At 53.6% G+C, this 16791-nt stretch overlaps 1 protein-coding gene across 2 annotated transcripts; it reads left to right on the top strand.

Moving 5' to 3' along the window:
• Positions 1 to 293: 293 nt before the first annotated feature.
• REEP6 (receptor accessory protein 6) lies at positions 294 to 15508 on the top strand. 2 transcript variants are annotated; one of them, XM_067559580.1, is made up of 6 exons: positions 294 to 598; positions 8729 to 8822; positions 9429 to 9567; positions 10088 to 10256; positions 10831 to 10896; positions 14424 to 15508. In XM_067559580.1, exons 1-6 carry the CDS (start codon positions 484 to 486, stop codon positions 14471 to 14473), a joined length of 633 nt encoding a protein of 210 aa, XP_067415681.1. In that variant the 5' UTR covers positions 294 to 483; the 3' UTR covers positions 14474 to 15508. The 2 variants fall into 2 exon arrangements, with proteins under 2 accessions (XP_067415681.1, XP_067415689.1); XM_067559588.1 differs by lacking the exon at positions 10831 to 10896 and having other exon boundaries at positions 298 to 598.
• The last annotated feature ends 1283 nt before the right edge of the window (positions 15509 to 16791 follow it).

Raw genomic sequence — 16791 nt, 5'->3', positions numbered from 1 at the left:
CTCTTCTCTCCTACCCTCTCTTCTGGCCTCTGCGCCCCGTGCCCTCTCCTCCCCTCCGCCCCCCTTCTCCCCTGCGCCCCGTGCCCTCTCCTCTCCTGCGCCCTCTCCTGCGCTTTCCCTGCGCCCTCCCTTCTCCCCTGCTCCCCTTGCCCTCTCCTCCCCTCCGCCCCCTTCTCCCCTGCATCCCCCCTTCTCCCCTGCGCCTTTCCTCCTATCCTGCGCCCCATGCCCTCTCCTCTCCTGCGCTTTCCCTGCGCCCTCTCCTGCTCTGTCCCGCGCGCGCCCTCACCTGTCCTGTCCCCTGTGACGTCCCCTGCCCCGGCTGCCACCTGGCTGCGCCCCGCCCCGCCCCGCTCCCGCATTGGCCCGGCGCGGGGAAGCGGGGCGGGTCCGGCCGCGGAGCCGATAGAGACGGAGCGAGCAGCAGCCGCCGCCGGGTTTAGCGCCTGGAGCCGGACCGCGCGTCGCCCCCTCGCCGGCGCCATGGGCTCCCTGCAGCAGCGCTTCCAGACCTTCCTCGACCGGCCCGGCCTGCTCGCCGACCTGCTGGGCCGGCTGGAGACCAAGACCGGCATCAAGCGCTACTATCTGGCCACAGGTGGGAGCCCTGGAACACCCCTGCCCAGGACGGCCTCTGAACCGGGGCGCTCCCCACCCTTCCCCACGGCCCCCCGGGACACCCCTGCTGGGGACCGTCCCTTCCCAGGGAACCAGGCGGGTTACACGTCTCCAAACCTTCCCGGGGGAGGGACACTTTATCCCCAGGGGACTTTTCGGGGCAGCCCTTTTCCCTGTGCCTCCCCCCACTGCCCTTGGGGCACCCCCCCTTTCCCAGGGGACCTCACCGTAGATATTCCCCCTCGCTTCTCAGGGACACCCTTTCTCAGTAAATCCCTGCCACCTCCCTCCCACTCAGGGAGCCCTTCTCCCCCCCCCCCCCCCGATCTGCCTTCCTAATGCACCCCTCCCTTGGGACCCCATCCTGCCTAAAGCACCTTTCCCCCAAGGACTGGAGGAGAAGGGCTGGGAGTTGATCTTTGCCTTGAAAGGGAGAGTCCTGCCAGTGCGCTCCAGGCCTGCCCCAAGAAAGGGCTTTGCTCGGCTGAGTTTCAGGGGACCCTTGCAAGAAGGAAGAGCTCTTTGAAACTCTGGCCAGTGGCTGAGCTCTAGGAGCCCCTCCTGGTCTCGGATGACATGTGGCCTGTTTGTTTCACAATGCATGTATCTCAGTCTGGAGCTCTCTCCTCCACTGCCCAGAGGACAGGGGTTTCTGGCTCTCCTTGCTTCCGGGTGTGGTGGTGTGTATCAGGGCAGGTGGGGGGGCCAGCACTGGTGACAGGCATCACATGGTTGACCTGCTCTTGAGAAGTAGCCGAAGCGTGTCATGCTTCGGGGTTTAAACCAAACTCTGCTAGGGGATTGGGATGAGACAGGGTGGGGGAGATCATCTCACATCTGCCTCCTGCACGGTTTCTTACACTTTCCCCTGAAGGAACTGGTTGGTAGTGGGTTAGGCAGACCTTGGGTCTGATGCAGTCCAGCAATTCCTATAGATTCTTTGTTTGCATCCGGTGATGGCACAGACACGTTAAGGTAACAGACTGTTTTGGCTGCACTGTCCATGCTTCCAATCTAAACCTTTAAAGCCTACCTATATAATAGTTGAGCGACAGTTTGGAAAGTTTCGTAACCATGATGAAATCCTAACAACCCAGCACCTCTCCGGGAGGGGGAGGTGTTTCTGTGTTGCCGCAGAGGGTTAGGCAACTGAAGCAAAGAGGGATCAATAATATGCACAATGGGAAGCCTGTGTCAGAATCAGGAACAGAAGATAGCCCTGGTTCCCAGTCCCCCGTAGCCGCACCTCTCTAGCTGCGTTGTTTTTATAGAAGACCATTCATAAAAACTTGCTGCAGGCTGATGCTAGGAATCAAAATCCCCAGCTCGCTGGCGCTCTTCTTGGAAGGCCTGACATTTGGAATGAATGTGCTGAATAAATACGGTCTTCCTCCTTTCTTTAAGAACATCCTCTTTGTGCTCCCCTAAATCACACCGTGTCTAACTGTGTCAAACGCAGCCTTTGCTTGGCTGACTCTATGCGGTTCTCACTTTTTCTGTAGCAAGCACAGCAGCAGGTTTGCGGTAGCTGACTGCAATAGCCTGTAGGATGGGGCTGGCATGAAGCAACTCATTTATTTGTAACTCGAAGCATCCTCTGCCGATTTATATTCCAAGTCTGGTTATAAAGGAACAAATAGGAAATTGGAAATTCTATTTTATCTTGCCCCTCCATGGCATACACCCACCTGTCTTGTTTTTACTTAGACCACGATCCTGCAGAGGGGTCCATGTGGCTGGACCCCTGTGTTCAGCTCATGGAACAGCTTGCTAGTTTGGGTTTAGACTGTAAACTCTCTGGGGCGGAGACTGGGTTATTTTATACTGGTATCCCACATGGCACAATAGGGCACTGTTCCGGGTTGGGACCTCGGGGTGCGGCTGTGACAAGGCACCGACTGGTGCCTGGGTGCTGGAGTACACGTTCCTCATTTCATCTTTACCTGTGACTTCCCTGGCTTTCAATGCAGTCTGTCACTAGCCTGGAAACATCTGCATAACCAGATGCGTTGTCATGTGTGTTTTTCAAGCAGGTAATGTTTGCAAACGATACTTAGCTCTCTGACATCCTTGCTGCCGGAGATCCAAAGGATTTGTGTTGCACTTGGATATTTTGGATTTAATGCACTTGCAGAAGTAGAGAGAGATGAATTGTTGTCAGTCAGATTTATACTTGCTTCTAGCTTCTGCCAAGATAGCTACTCTCCATGGCCTAATGATTAACTCCTGTGAAAGGAGAGTCTGTCTCTAGCCAACAAGCCTCAAGGCTTCCTCCCCCTCCAGCTTTAATGCAAATTTTTGTTTTAGTCCAGCTGCATTTTCCTCTATCATTAAAATAAATTTGGGCTACTGTGCTACAGAGAGGTGCTGGCACGGAGAACTTGACAAGCAGCTTTTGTCAGTGTCTGCCTGCAGTTCAGCCATGTGATGGGTTAAGCTGGGTAATGGACATCTTGAGAACAAAGGAATATTTAAAAAGTAGCTCCCTTGTAAGGGGTCAGAGCTGTCAGCCGGCCATCTGCTTCTGTAGCTAGGGTAATGTCCGTGGCTGCTCTACGCTTTGCAAGGGGAGGCTCCCACCAAACTTTATTTGCCTTTTAAACATCATTGTTCTTGTTTCCCTTTAGATCACTTTAAAATAGATTCTCCTCCCCCACCCCACCCGTGCCCAGACAAAGGTTGGAGTGTTAAATGTAGCCATTAGTCTTTCGTCTGGGAAGACCCTGTCCTAGAAATAAGGTGACCAGATGTCCCGATTTTCTAGGGACAGGCCCGATATTCAGGGCTTTGTCTGGTATAACCACCTATTACCCCCCCTCCCCCGCCTCTTGTCCCAATTTTTCACACGTGCTACCTGGTCACCCTACCTAGAAGACAATTGGAAAGGAGCAGGGTTGTCTCCTGCCAGACCTGCGTGCATTATACCCACTGCCTACTTCGTGCTTCTTCCTTAACTAACATTTGCAAAATGCTTTGGTGACATCTGGTATTGGGGAGATCCTGGCAATATGGACAAGACTAGCAGAGGTCTTGCTGATGAGGGCTGGGGTGCGCTGGCATTGGTCCGCCTGGGGCAGAGCTGCGTGGAATAGCAGCTAGTGCAGCGGGTCAGCTTGAAGGTTGTTGCAGAGCCGCAAGTTCTGCCCTCTGCCCCACCTTTTAAACCGTGTCTTGGAGGAACCCAGGCTTCCAGTGGGTCAACCTCCTCCAAAGGTTAAGACACAGTCTATCCTGGCCACGCCGGTGCTCCAGACAGCCACGCCACTGTGGGATCCAATTTTGATTCTCTCCTTGTGTATCCTTGTCAGTCCCAGGTGAGAGCTCCCTCGACTCTTCCAGGAACCAGCTCTCCTCCGAGTCCCCGACACCTCTCGGCCCATTGTCCTCCTGCAGCAGTCACGCACTCCGCTTGCCGAAGGTCTTTGGGTGTCAATTGTTCAGTCCTGTTGTCTTTCCGAATCCTCCGCTGATATGGGTGGGTGTCAGCCACATCAACCCGTTTTAGGACCCACCCCAGACAGTTACCTGACCCAACACCTCATGCCTCCTGCTCTGCTCCAAGAGCAGATTTAACCCTTTTGCAACCACTAGATTGCAATGAAAGGACAGAGGGAAACTGAGGCATGCATAGACAGCATAAACCTGTTATAGAAAATGCCCACTGTTGCAAAGGGGCATTGGCTGAGCTGTCTGTGGGAAAACAGGCTGGGTTAGTAGCGAGTGCTGCAGGGCGGGACTGATCTGCACTGGCAGAGCTGTGTGGGCAGCTCCTGCAGCCAGTCACAGTTAGCCCTTTTAAGCTCTGTAAGGAAAAGAGAAACCCACACACACAAGCACAGGCCTTAATTCCACCTAGTGGCTGTGTTTTTTCTGTGCTACCTTTTTTCTTTTGACATGTGACCCATTTCAGGGATTAAGCAGACTGTGGGAATGTGTCCACTTGCTGGCTTACGGGAACAGCCTGGTATTTCAAAACGTTCCAGCAGCTAAACTTCACGCAGCCCATAAAACCCAGCTTAAGGCTCTCTACACGGAATCCACCGCAGTGTGATGCTGTTTTATTTTAAAGAGAGGGTTGGCAAACGCCATGCTACAAACCCTGGGTAGGGCTGAAGTTCTCCTGCCAGTCTGACCCAGGGGCTTTTACACAGGAATTGCTGCCCTAAACCAGACCCAGAGTCAAGCTGGTCTGTATCCTGCCTCCAGCTGGCCAACACCCGGTGCTTCAGAGGACAGTGAAAGAAAGTGTGGGATAATCTGCCCCCTGTGAAGGCTGCCTCTTAAACCCTAATAACTAGAGATTGGCTTAAGCCCAGAAGTGCGAGGTTTTTATGTCCCTCCCAAAACTTTTGGGGCCGATCTATGCTTTGCAGAATAGGAGGATCCTGTTATTGCATATGTAACGTGAGCAGTGTCATGTCCCTCTTTGGTAATGGTAACTGAACTGTTGAGTGCAAGAGTCTACTACTGCTGCCATCTAATGGAGTTCCTCTAGAGGTCTGCGTTCTGGTGCTCTTGCAGAATTTGGTAACGTGACTGCAAACGGTTTGCAAATCATCGTGAGCCCATCAAGCTCCTTTTGGATGTGCATTCTCTGGGTGAGCATCCCTGCAGTCCCCAGTAGCTCGGTCTGTGCTGCTGATGGCACAATGCCAGCCTTCCAGACTGGGGCACTGCTAGAGGATGTGGGGGACCTGTGTGGGATAGAGTAAATAGCTGCACCCCTCCTTGATTGGGAGATAGGCCTCGCCTGTGAATAGCAACACCTGCGTAGGCGGGGTGCTGCACCTATTGCTTTGCTGGTGCTTAAAGCAATGAGAGTTCTTTCTTGAACTTTGCGTCTCAACCTTTGTGCCTTCCCTAGATAACATAGCTGCGAGGCTGAGACTCTGTACTCTAGTCTGAATGTGCATCCTTCAGCGACACACAAAGCAGAAAACACTGAGCTGTGCACTTTTAGGCTATGCAGAAATCCCCTCTCAATATATTAACTCAAGACTGAGGTGGGATTTAACTGCTGGCGCTTTGAGGGTTTTATTTTTAATCGGCTACAAATGTTTAGTACAAGTGGCGTGCAGAGAACACGCAAAGAAAGCAGCAAGGGTGGGTACGTACCGGGTCCCAGCAACTGGGAGGCTCCCAAACCAGCTTCCTGAGCTCATGAGATCTCTGCTGCCCTGGGAGGATGGAGTATAAAACTCCCCGACTATGCTGCAGATGCTCAGGCAACAGTGGGGAGGTTGACCAGGCAAGCATAACGCTTCAAGCCAGGCCACAGGCACCACCCCTCCAAGGAACCATTTGCACTGCAGCAGAGTTCAGATCCTGGAGCAGAGTGGCTAAATTTTGGCTGCTCCCCACCATAATCCTCCTGCTCCCCCTGTCCTATGCGGCACATAACAAACTGTCCCCTTGCTCCTCCTGTCCACCAGATGTGGACTAAATCTTATCTAAAGCTGATGTAGGGTAGCAAATGGAATTGTTCTGTTGCCCTCTAATAATATCCCTCCCCATCATCGCCTTTGCTGTCAGATGTAGCAAACACATCCTGCCTCTCTCCTGCTGGCTTTCCAGTAGTTCTTGGCTCACGCTGGGTCCAAAATACTCTGAGGTCACTGTTGGGGCTGCTGATCCTGGCTGATGCCTGGATCTGAGTGCAGAAGAAGAGGACCTTCCTTCCCCCCCCCCCAAAATGTGAATTTTTGGATGAAGAGTATTGGGGGCAGTTCTGCTGCTGCGCAAGCCTGTATTGCAGTAGCACCTGGAGGTCCCAGCTAAGATTTGGACCCCATTGTGCCAGGTGCTGTACAGATGTCTAGCAAGAGACCTTCTCTACCCCCAAGAGCTCACAATCTAAAGAGACGTGACAGAGCATGGGAGGAGACAGAGGCACGTAGAGGGGACATGTCTGTGGTCACCCAGCAGGTCAGTGGCAGAACTGGGAATCGAACATGGGTTTTTTTTAAATCCCATGCCCCTAACCGCTAGAATACACAGCCTATATTTTCCCCAAAGAGGAGCCCGTGCTGCTGCTGTCTGACATGCAGCTGATTGTGAAAACAGTACAGGTTCTGTCTCGCATTAGCCTGAAGACCAGTAAGAGACCCTCCTTCCATTAAACCAACACGTACACTTTCACATCCATTAGTGATGGTAGCTGCATCTCGGCTTTATTTTCCTTTGCCAGGGAGCTCGCTAATGTCTCCTTGCAAACAGCTTGCCACTTAGTAGCAATTTTTGCTTTTCCTCGGTCACAGGGGAACGCGGCGTGTTCCCGAACAACCCCTTTCGGTCCGTTCTCCCAGCGGAGCTGCTATCTGAGCTCTTGGAACAGACGGGCCCTTGGACAGAATCTTCTGTGCTCTGCGGCCGCCGGTTGTTTCAAACCTGGCAAATAGCTCCCGAAAGTTAAGGAAGCGTTGGGGAGGGGGAGGTGCTCGGGAGAGTGGGAGTGGCCTATAAAGCCCTCCATCTTTAGGTTGCAGGTTCAAATCCAGCCTTGGCAGGTGCTATTGATTCTCTCTCGGGGGGAGGAAGGCTGCTGCCGCCGCCCAAGGGGAATGAGTTGGCCTCGGTCCAGCCCTCGTCTCTATCAAAAAGACAGTACAGCCCCTGCTAACTGGCCCAGTGGAGAGGCCAGGGATTGAACTGGCTGAGAGAGACCAGGCTCGCCCTTCGTCATTGGGGATGGCTGCTTCCTCTCGTGGTTGAGATGCAATGCAAGGGCAGCCTGTGCTGCTGCTGCTCTTGCTAGTCCGGTCCTGTGTTACAAACCAAAGGGACAGCAAATCAGCTCCTTCCTCTGCATGAAACTCACCAGGAAAAGGGGGCCTGGGGTGGGGGAGAGGAAGGTTAGGGTCTAGGACATGGGAGACCTGCCATAGGCCTCTTGTGTGACGTCCAGCAAGTCTCTGGTTCAGTTCCCCTGTGTGCAGTAGCAGCCCTATTTTACAGCAGCGTCATGGGGATAAATGTGTTCGCGATTGGGAGGCGGGCCCATGTTCTGGTAGTGGGGCCTATAAAAGCACCTGAGACAGAGATCCAGAAAGAGACCCTGGGCGACACCCTGAAATCTGGGCTGCGCTTGTTGGTCTTAGGAAGGTCAGGTGAAGAACAAGAAGGGACTGACACTGAACATTTGGGGGAGGGGAGGGATGGGACAGAACTTCTCTGGGGAGGAGACCCAGGGAAAGGGCCAAAGAATCAGGCCCCTTTCTACTCCATGTGCCTGGGCTTCCCTGGCATCGCTAGCAAAATGGTGGTGCATGGAGGCTTTTTGCTTGGCAGAACCGATCAAGTGATGGGGGCTGTCTTTATCCAGCCGGTTCTGGCAGGTGGTCCGATATTTAACATGTATGTGCAAAGGAGCCAGCGTTCCTGGGTAGAGCAGGCATCTTTACCAGCAGCATGGCCCCGTTATTCACCATTTCATAGAGGACAGGTCCATCAATGGCTATTCACCGAGATGGTCAGGGATGCAGCCCCATGCTCTGGGTGTCTGTAGGCACCGATGGCCAGAAGCTGGGCATGGACAACAGCGGGACGGGTCGCTCGGTGATTGCCTGTTCTGTTCATTCCCGCTGAAGCTCCTGGCTCTGGCTGCTGTCAGAAGACCGGATGCTGGGCTAGATGGACTATTGGTGGGACCCACTGTGGCCGTTCTTATGTTCTTCCCCATCTGGTCTTGCCGTGGAGGGGGCAGACATGGCTGGCCCACACTTTGCTAGCTCAGAGCTGGCTGCTATGCGGACACCTGTGGTGCTTGCTGTCTTTGCTGTGGGACGCTGCTAGCGGTGAAGGCTGAACAAAGAGCCAGCGAGAGGGTTTTCACTAGCTGCAAAGAACCAGCTAAAACGAGCTGATGGCATGGAGGCGACTTGCTCTTCGCGGTGTATCAGGAGGCACCTCTCTGTCCCGTCCCTGGTTCTGCTTTGCTTGGCGTTGGTCTTCTCCACAGCTCCCGTGAGAGGCGTCCGTCCTTGGAGCGCCTTAGGAGCCCTGCTGAGCGATGGACAGAACGACCACCCCCCTGTGCCAGTCATTTTTCCCCGGCGTCACTAATCTCACCCCTGGGGAATTTGTCTCTCTTCCTGTCTCCTTTCCCGGTCAGGTACCGTCGCTTTCCTGGGGCTGTACCTGATGTTTGGATATGGCGCCTCGCTGCTCTGCAACCTCATTGGCTTTGTCTACCCCGCCTACTTTTCGTAAGTGCCAGACGTCTCCGCCCCACCTAGCGTGGCTGCAGTTCCCTCGCTTTCCAGGGGGTCAGAGGCCAGGTGCATTGGCCTCCCCATCAAGACCGTCTCTCGGGGGGGCCCCAGAGGGAACCGTCAGAACACAAATGCTTTTTTCACCTCCAAAATTACCATGTGGGGCCCTGTGAGCAGCTATAGGAAACAGGATTAAGTTGAGGCTGGGCCAGCGTGTTTTGATGAGCCCCACAAAAACACCCAAACTATCAGTATCTGCTTGTTACGTACGAGATGCTAAATTCTCCTTGTCCAAGGAGAATGTCTCACAATGTTGTTGGAGTCCCAAGTTTAGTCTCCATTGTATTATTTTTTGACCTAGATAGTTTAAAAAAAAAAAATGCCTGGGGTTTTTTGGGGGGTGATCAACTTGAGATCCCCTTAAAGAGGCAAGTTCCTCAAACAGTGGATGCTCATCAGCACCCCTGGAGGGCACCCAAAACTCCCCCCGCCTCCCAGCTCATTTGATAAGTTTTGACAATCTCAGCCTTCATGTGCCCATCTTTAAAACACGTGAGCAGCGGAGAAGGTAGAACTAATCTGTCCCCTTTCTGCCCGTAGCATCAAAGCCATTGAAAGCTCCAGCAAGGAAGATGATACCATGTGGCTCACGTACTGGGTGGTGTATGGAGTCTTCAGTGTGGCAGAGTTTTTCTCCGACACCTTCCTCTACTGGTTCCCGTTTTACTACGCTGGAAAGGTAACTGGGGGGAGGCCCCCGGAGATCAGCTGCTGTCCCATTTCTCCCGCTGTGCTCTGTCTTCTCGAGAGGGAGATAAAACCTTGGGTTAATGGGGAGTCAGCCCACTTCGTAGCACTACAGGCTTGGAGCCAAACCTCTCTCTCTGATGTAACTTGCTTGACGTCAATAGCAGGGATGTCTCTAGCCTTGAGTTTCTACCCAGCAGGGGTGTCTCGAGGGTTCCCGCTGGGGTGGTGTCCAAGGCTTATTGAAGCTCGTTTGAACAAAAACAGACCCAAAAAAGCATGACCAGGTCTATCGGGAGCCTCTTGGCTGCTTCCTCTCCTTGTCCAGCTGGGCGGGCTGAATGCTTCTCCATGGAGCTTTGTCCAGCGCCACTTCTGCTGATGGCACCCAGGGCCAATTCTGCCCTTTAAAGCTGATGAATGAGAACTGTCTTGTGAGGCCTCTGTCTTGCCACCAGATCTCTGCTGGGTCGCTTCCAAATCTGGAGTGACGCGTGTCTCCTTCCCTGCAGTGCCTGTTCCTGGTCTGGTGCATGGCGCCCGTCTCTTGGAACGGCTCCCAGGTGCTGTATCAAAACGTCATCCGGCCCTGCTTCCTGAAGCACCACCGGACGGTAGACAGCGTGATCAGTGACCTGAGCGGCAAGGCACTCAACGCTGCTTCAACAGTCACCAGAGAAGGTACCACGTCCGATTCCCTCTCTCCGTTCTGGCCCGTGTTCTCAGTTACCTCCCTCCCGTGCTTGGGGCAGCAATAAGAGGGGGCATACAGCCACCTTTTGTCCTCCTTGTATTCCAGGGCTGGGCAGGGCCCTACCTGGCCGGGGTGTAAGTTAGAGCAGTCTCAGGGCTGCTCTAACTTAGGCATTGCTTCCCATGGCCTCCTATGTGTCCTGGGAAGCAGCGAAGAGCTGTCATGCAAGGTACTCCAGCCATACCGCCAATCTGCCCCTGGGCTGGGAGCAGGGCTGGCAGCCTGGGAAACCCTCGGAGCAGGGAGTATTTTCAGGAGATTGTTTGCACCCTGCCAGAGTAGCACCGATGGAACTGTGAATCAAGCCCTCGTTCAAGATGAGACCATCGCATCGGTGTCCCTGCAGGAACATGCTCTCTCTTCACCCTTCTCTTGTTCCGTAACTTCATGGCCAGACAGAGCCCTGTCTCCTCTCCGCAGCAATACGAAGCGGCTCGTAATCTCTTGCCTCTTCTCCTTTTTTTTTTTTTTCTTTCTCTTCCCTCGTGTCTCTCCGCCCAGTCCTCCACGCTCTGGCTGACAGCAGAGCCCGCCTGGTGTCTGAGGTGGCCCCGGCTCAGCTTGTCTGTATGTAACAACTCCTGTCGTTCACCTCTTGGAGCAAAGGGAAGGGGTGGAGGGAGTGGAGGTCAGTTAAGCATGACTTTCCCCCTCCCATCGTTGCAGGCTGGACCAGAACTCTAGCTCCTGGTTTCTTGAAAACATCCGGTTCAAACCTTGCTGCTGTTTGGAGGGAAGCACCTGAGCGTGTCCTTAGTTGAAGGTGCTACTTTATCTCTGTCCCAGTGGCTGCTAGAAACGGTGTGCTAGGGGCGAGGCATGCAGTGGCAATGATGGCTTGTTAATTGGCTGGGGAGCCCCGATGATGGCTGCTTCAAATCCAGCCAAAGACCAGCAAAGAACAAAAACTGTGTCTTCAGGCGCCTTTTTATTTTAGTGGCCACAATCTTGTTGCCAGTGGATTTCCCCCCATCCCCTAAATTTTTAAAGCCAGAGGGATGGTTGCCAAACTAATCTGATTCCCAGCCTGACACAGGCCCTGGATTGTCACCCAGGGATGCCTGCACTGTGCTCAAAAACCGCCTGCTCGGCTCACCCTCTGTCACGACTGCCCTGGAAGATTAACTGCCCTATCTGACCCCTAACAAGAGTTGCTCAGCATCAGGCTGAGGTACGTTGGTAACTGGGAAGCCGAGCTCTGCCAGGCTCTCTCTGCTCTGGGGGCACGTGGAGATGGCAACAGTCTTTGCGGCTGGCAAAGCAGTGCTGAGCTCAGGCAGAACATCTAGAGGAAGGTGCTGGGGCAAACGTATGTGCTCTTCCCCTTGGCCTCTGACCGCTGTGAAAGGTCCTGTAGCTGGCAGCCACGTGGATTAACAAGTTGGCTCTGTACAACCACCCCAGATGTTACTAACCCTGAATCCATAACTTGGGGAGGCTGAGCTCCAAACAGCAGCAAGCTTGCTACGTGCAATTGCAACCCAGAGCATTATGGGTAAGTGTTATGCAGATTTGCGTGACCGTGGAGGTCCTATTTCTCCAAGGGGACTCAGTGATGGAGCTGTCCTGTTGGTCCTTGGATTGAAAACCCTTGTGACTTCTTGAGGAAGCGGGTGATACTGCCTCAAGAAAAATCTCACTGGGAGTCATGCTAAACTTTCCTTTCTCTCCCTTCCCTGGTAGAGAACAATCTGTCTGTCCTCTTTAAATTCCAGCACCTCTCTGGCCTCCAGTAGCTTAGCCCTGCAGCTTAGAGTGGTGCACTGTCGCCTGTCTTCCCTTTGCTTATTACTGTGGTGTTTGCAGACCCAAGAGTTGTGTCCCTTCACACACATGCCTTGGTGGTAGATACGTGGGGATTGGGTCTGGTGTCTCCAGTCTCTCCTGGCTAGCACCTGCCCCAGTGTGGAAGGTACTTTGGCTGTTAATTCTTCACAGTGCTATTTAAATGCAGCAGTGCGATGCAAGAGCCCCATGTTTTGGGAGTGGGGTCACGTTCCCATGGCCCCCAAGAGACTTGGAGGTGAAATCCAGTGGCCTGGGGAAGGGATGGCAGCTGCAGGCCAGCCGGCTGGACCAGCGCTGACATGGTTTCTCCCCTGGGAGAAGTGGGGGGTGGGGGGGGGGCGGTAGCAGAAAGATCTGGCTGTTGCTCTTGGGACAGCCAGGACCGGAGGCAATGGGACCGCAGCATCGTGCTGCTTTATGGGAACAGGGCCTTCTCCGCCCTGACATACATCAGACAGCAGGCGCTGAATGCCAGGGCAGTGGCTGCATCATGGGCTGAGCCAAGAGGGGAAGTGGAGGTTCTGCCATCTCCTATCTGAACCCAGATCCGCCATAATGGACGTGGCAAAGGAAAAATCACCCCGTGGACGGCTGAGCCAGAAAAACTTGCCCAAGCAGGAGCCCTCTGCTAGGGACAGCATCCTCCTACCCCTCACCGCTTGAACTGACCCCAGCTGTCTGTGTGTGACATTACAGGGCTGGGGACGCCCAGTTGCCCATCGGACACATTAAACCCATCAATCGCTTTAGCCATAATTGGATTCCAGTGCACTCTCTGTTCCAGAGACACAAATAACTAGTGCTGCTCACACTAGAGAGAGTTTTCTCTGGTGGCATCAGTCCCAGAGCGGGTGGTCTTTCACCCTTTCACGGGGAGGGTGTGCAGTTTCTGGATGGGAAGCCCTCTTGGTTCCCTTAAGAGTCCCCAGGGTGAAATCCCATAGGGTGCGTCTACACTGTCGGTAAACACTTGCGACTGGCCTGTGTCAGCTGACCTGGGCTGGAGCCCAGACTCTGGGACCTTCCCCCTTTGCGGGCTACCAGACCCTGGCTCCATCCTGAATGTTTACACCGCATTTAAATCGCCCTGTAGCCCGAGCCCCGTGTGTGTGAGTCAGCTGCCATGGGCCAGACGCCGGTGTTCAACTGCAGTGTAGACATACCTTCCGTGCTCCTGTGTGTCCCAGTGCTGTGAAATCCAGATCCCAGCCCCCCTAGAAATCAGGGTGTAGGTGAAAGGAAGGTCAGATTAGCCAAGGATTTAAAGTGGCCTCGACTCTGCTGCTATGGGTCGAGTGTTCTTCCCTTGGCGCTAGAACTGAATTCCCCTCTCTGAATCACACGTTCACAGAGGTATCCAGGTGCCACCGAGAGTGTGGTAGGTTTGGGTGTCTAGATGGGAACCTACCCAGGGGGTGATAGAGAGTTAACTTCAAAAGCAGGCCGAGTGGAGTGTAAAAAGGCCCAGGTGACACCGGGACCCAGCTGGTGCTCTAGGGTGTATGGCAGGTCCAAAGATTGTCACTCCTGTTCCTTGCGGGAGGGGCCTGGATTCACCCCTGCAGCTGTTAGCAAGGGGTGGGGTGTGAATTCTTCATAGCTCGGGTTTCCAGGCCCCTGCTGCATGTACCTCTGCATAACAAGAGCCTGGTCCCCTGGCCAGGTGTCAAACATACCTGGTTCAACTGGGCCGTGGTCCCAAAGAGGAGAAGCCGACTCTGGTTGGTCTGGTCTGGAGTGCCCACCTGCACCTGGGGAGCAGCGAAAAGCTGATGCCGTGGTTTGGGGTGTTATAGCTGGATTAGCAGGGTTCTCGCAGCTGCTAAAGTGGATTAGGTAGGAAGTCTGCCAAGAAGTTCACCAGCTTGCACACAAGGGCACCTCTGTGCAGGGGGAGGCTTTTGTCTGCCTCCTATTAGCGCTTCGTGCTTTGCTTAAGTGTGACAGCGGCACGGACTTGTTAGCCGGAGGCAGGACCTTGCCAGTGTCTTCTCTTTGCGGGGTTGGAACGGCCGAGGTTTTGTGAGGTCGCCGAGCCAGGGAATAGGGTGTAGCCTAGGGGCAGCTGGGCACGGGCGTTTTATTCCTGGCTCTGGGAAGGAATGCTGTCTGGCGGTGAGAGCGCTCCTGGCTGGCTTCGCCATGGACTTGCTGTGTGACCTTGGACAAGTCACTCCTCTCTGCCTTCATGGAGACAATACTTCCCTTACTGGGGGAAAGGGGGAGCAGAGGTTATAGGGATTAATCAGGGGGTCTATCACTCAGGGGCCCTGATGTGCTAATTGTCTTTATTTTCCTCCTTGTAGCATCCAAAGCAGCAGTGAACCTTGGTCTCGAATCTGACAAGACCAAGTGAGGACTGAGCGCCAAGGGGCTGAATTTCCCCACGCAACTCCCTCAACCTCAGGCTTAAAGTAACCCCCGGGCACCTGTCAATAAAACAGTGACACCCTCCCCCCCCCTTCCCACTCTGCAACCACACTGGCCAGTAACAACCGCAACAGCTGGGTCCAGGGTGTCTGTAAGAAGTACAGCGTCCAGATGTCCCCAAAGAGTTCCAGTAGATCTAAAACAGCTGCCAGGAATTTGCTGGGAGTCAGCACCTAGGCAGCGTGGGACCTTCTGCTTGTCTCAAACAGACATACACTTGGTAGTTCCTGTTTCACGGGCAGCCTTTATTCTGCAGGAAGGGCTGTCAGCTCTGCACTGGGGATCACAGATGCAGCTTCGCTAGTCCTGTGTTATGAGGTAGCGCACAGACTGTAGCGGGGCGGGACACTGGCCACTTCTGCGTGCCCTCAGGAAGCGGGACGGCTGGTGCTTGGGTTTTTACTGATCCTAGTTATTACTGAGACCAGTGAAAGCAACCCCTGGAAAATGTCCATTCTTCTCCCACACCTCTGTGCTTGGCTGGAAGGGGAGCTGGGACCTGCCCTCGGCAGAGGTGTCAAATGACAGGTGCTGCAGTATAACTCTCTCTGTGGGTGGGGGATGATTCTACAGTGATTAACATGAGCTACAAAGCCTTCAAGCCCCCATTCCTCCTCCCCCGGGCCCCTTAATCCTCCTAACTCAGCGTCTTTTGCAATAAACCACAGCTCAAAAGGGAGAAGGAAGTGGTTCTGGAGCCACTCGCTCTTCAGCTGTCAATCCCACCGCTTCTTGTGGCTCTTGCTTGTTCAGTTTTCATTTCAGTCGGCCAGGGCCTGGCCCCGGAGCAGGTACCTCTTCAGTTCCCCTAGCGCTCCCCAGCTTGGTGCCTCTTCCCTCTGAAGTCCATGGCACTGCTTGCTGGTGAGGTCAATAGGAGCAGATGGAGCCCTTCTAGTTGAAAAGCCAAGCCGTGAGAAGGGCAGGTTTTCAAACAAGGCTGGCTGAAACAGGAGGACGTTCACGCATGGCTGCAGCGAGAGGGAGTTCCAGACTCTTCTGTCAATCAGGATCAATAGCAACAACAAGGAAGTTGCTGCTCTCCTGTGTGATCATACAACCACAGTGGTGCCCTCGGGGTGCTGCAGGGGGCTAGTGGGGCTGCTAAGATGGGGAATTAATGTGCACATGAAGCTGTTACCTTCAGGGAGACCCTGCAGTCCACAGAAAGATTCAGCTCTTTTTTTCTTCCTTCAAAATAATTAAAGTGGCAACAATAACGACTCTTGAAATGCTGACTCTGTTTAACCCCCTGCTGGCACTTCCCTACACGCGGTTACATAACGGACCAAACTTCCACACCGGTTCACAGTCTCCTCTAACCATCACCTCTCCTCTCCTTGTGCCAGCCGACCACAGGCTGGCAAGAGGCCGCGGCCAGAATCCCAGCGCTGAATGAATCTACAGGAAGGGAGCCCTGGGGAGGTGTTTTGTCTTGCACAGGCAGCAAGAATGCAGTCGGGGACAAGGGGCCTTTGGGAGGTGATAGTTAGCACAAGCCTGTGATCAGCCCATGTTCCAAAGCCTGGGGGCCTGGAGCTGTGCTTACATCATAGTACGCTTCTGCGGCAATAATGTGTTCTGGCAGTCTGGGTAGGTGTTGGCTCTGCAGTTCTCTTCCACAGCCGGACAAGTCAGGGTCTCCCAGTCGGGTGTGAGCCGGAGGCAGGCTCCTTCCAAAGCATGTTTGCTTTCCAGTCTTTCATCTTCCACTAAACCAACAAGCTGTAACCTCACCTGGTCCCAATCTTAATACTGTTTGAGTGTGGAAAAACCGGATCTGTCTTGAGTCTGCTCCACGCTCCCTAGCAGGTCAGAGTTCTGCTGGAAATTGTCCATTTCTCCTTCCTCTTTCAAAAATAAAACGTTAAATTATCTAATTTACTTCATCGGATCCTGTCGGGCAAATCTCAATAAGCTGTGAATTCTGGAGGGAGCAAATGGTTTCCATTTGTCCTCAATGGTGACTCCATCAACAGCAGTTTATGTACTGGCTTCTTTTTTTATTTAAAAAAAAAAAAAAGTTGCTCATAACATGATTTTTGTTGTTACTCTTTTTTTAGTCATTTATTGTTTGAAACCAAATAAATGGGACTCATTAAAAACTCTGTTCTGTTTGTGGTTTTTATTTTCATTGTCTTCGTGCTTGTCTTAACCCCAGTGAAATGCAGACCTCTTTGAATCTGGGGGGGGGGGGAGGGAGGACCACTCCTCAGTTGAGAGGAGGGGCTACAGAACCAGAGA

This window comes from Emydura macquarii, unplaced genomic scaffold (genome assembly GCF_026122565.2).
Source record: "Emydura macquarii macquarii isolate MOO-44397 ecotype Brisbane River unplaced genomic scaffold, CSIRO-AGI_Emac_v2 contig_306, whole genome shotgun sequence".
In the NCBI taxonomy this organism is placed as follows: Eukaryota; Metazoa; Chordata; order Testudines; family Chelidae; genus Emydura; species Emydura macquarii.
The sequence above is the reverse complement of the archived record's forward strand: the minus strand, read 5'-3'. Positions and strand labels throughout refer to the sequence as shown.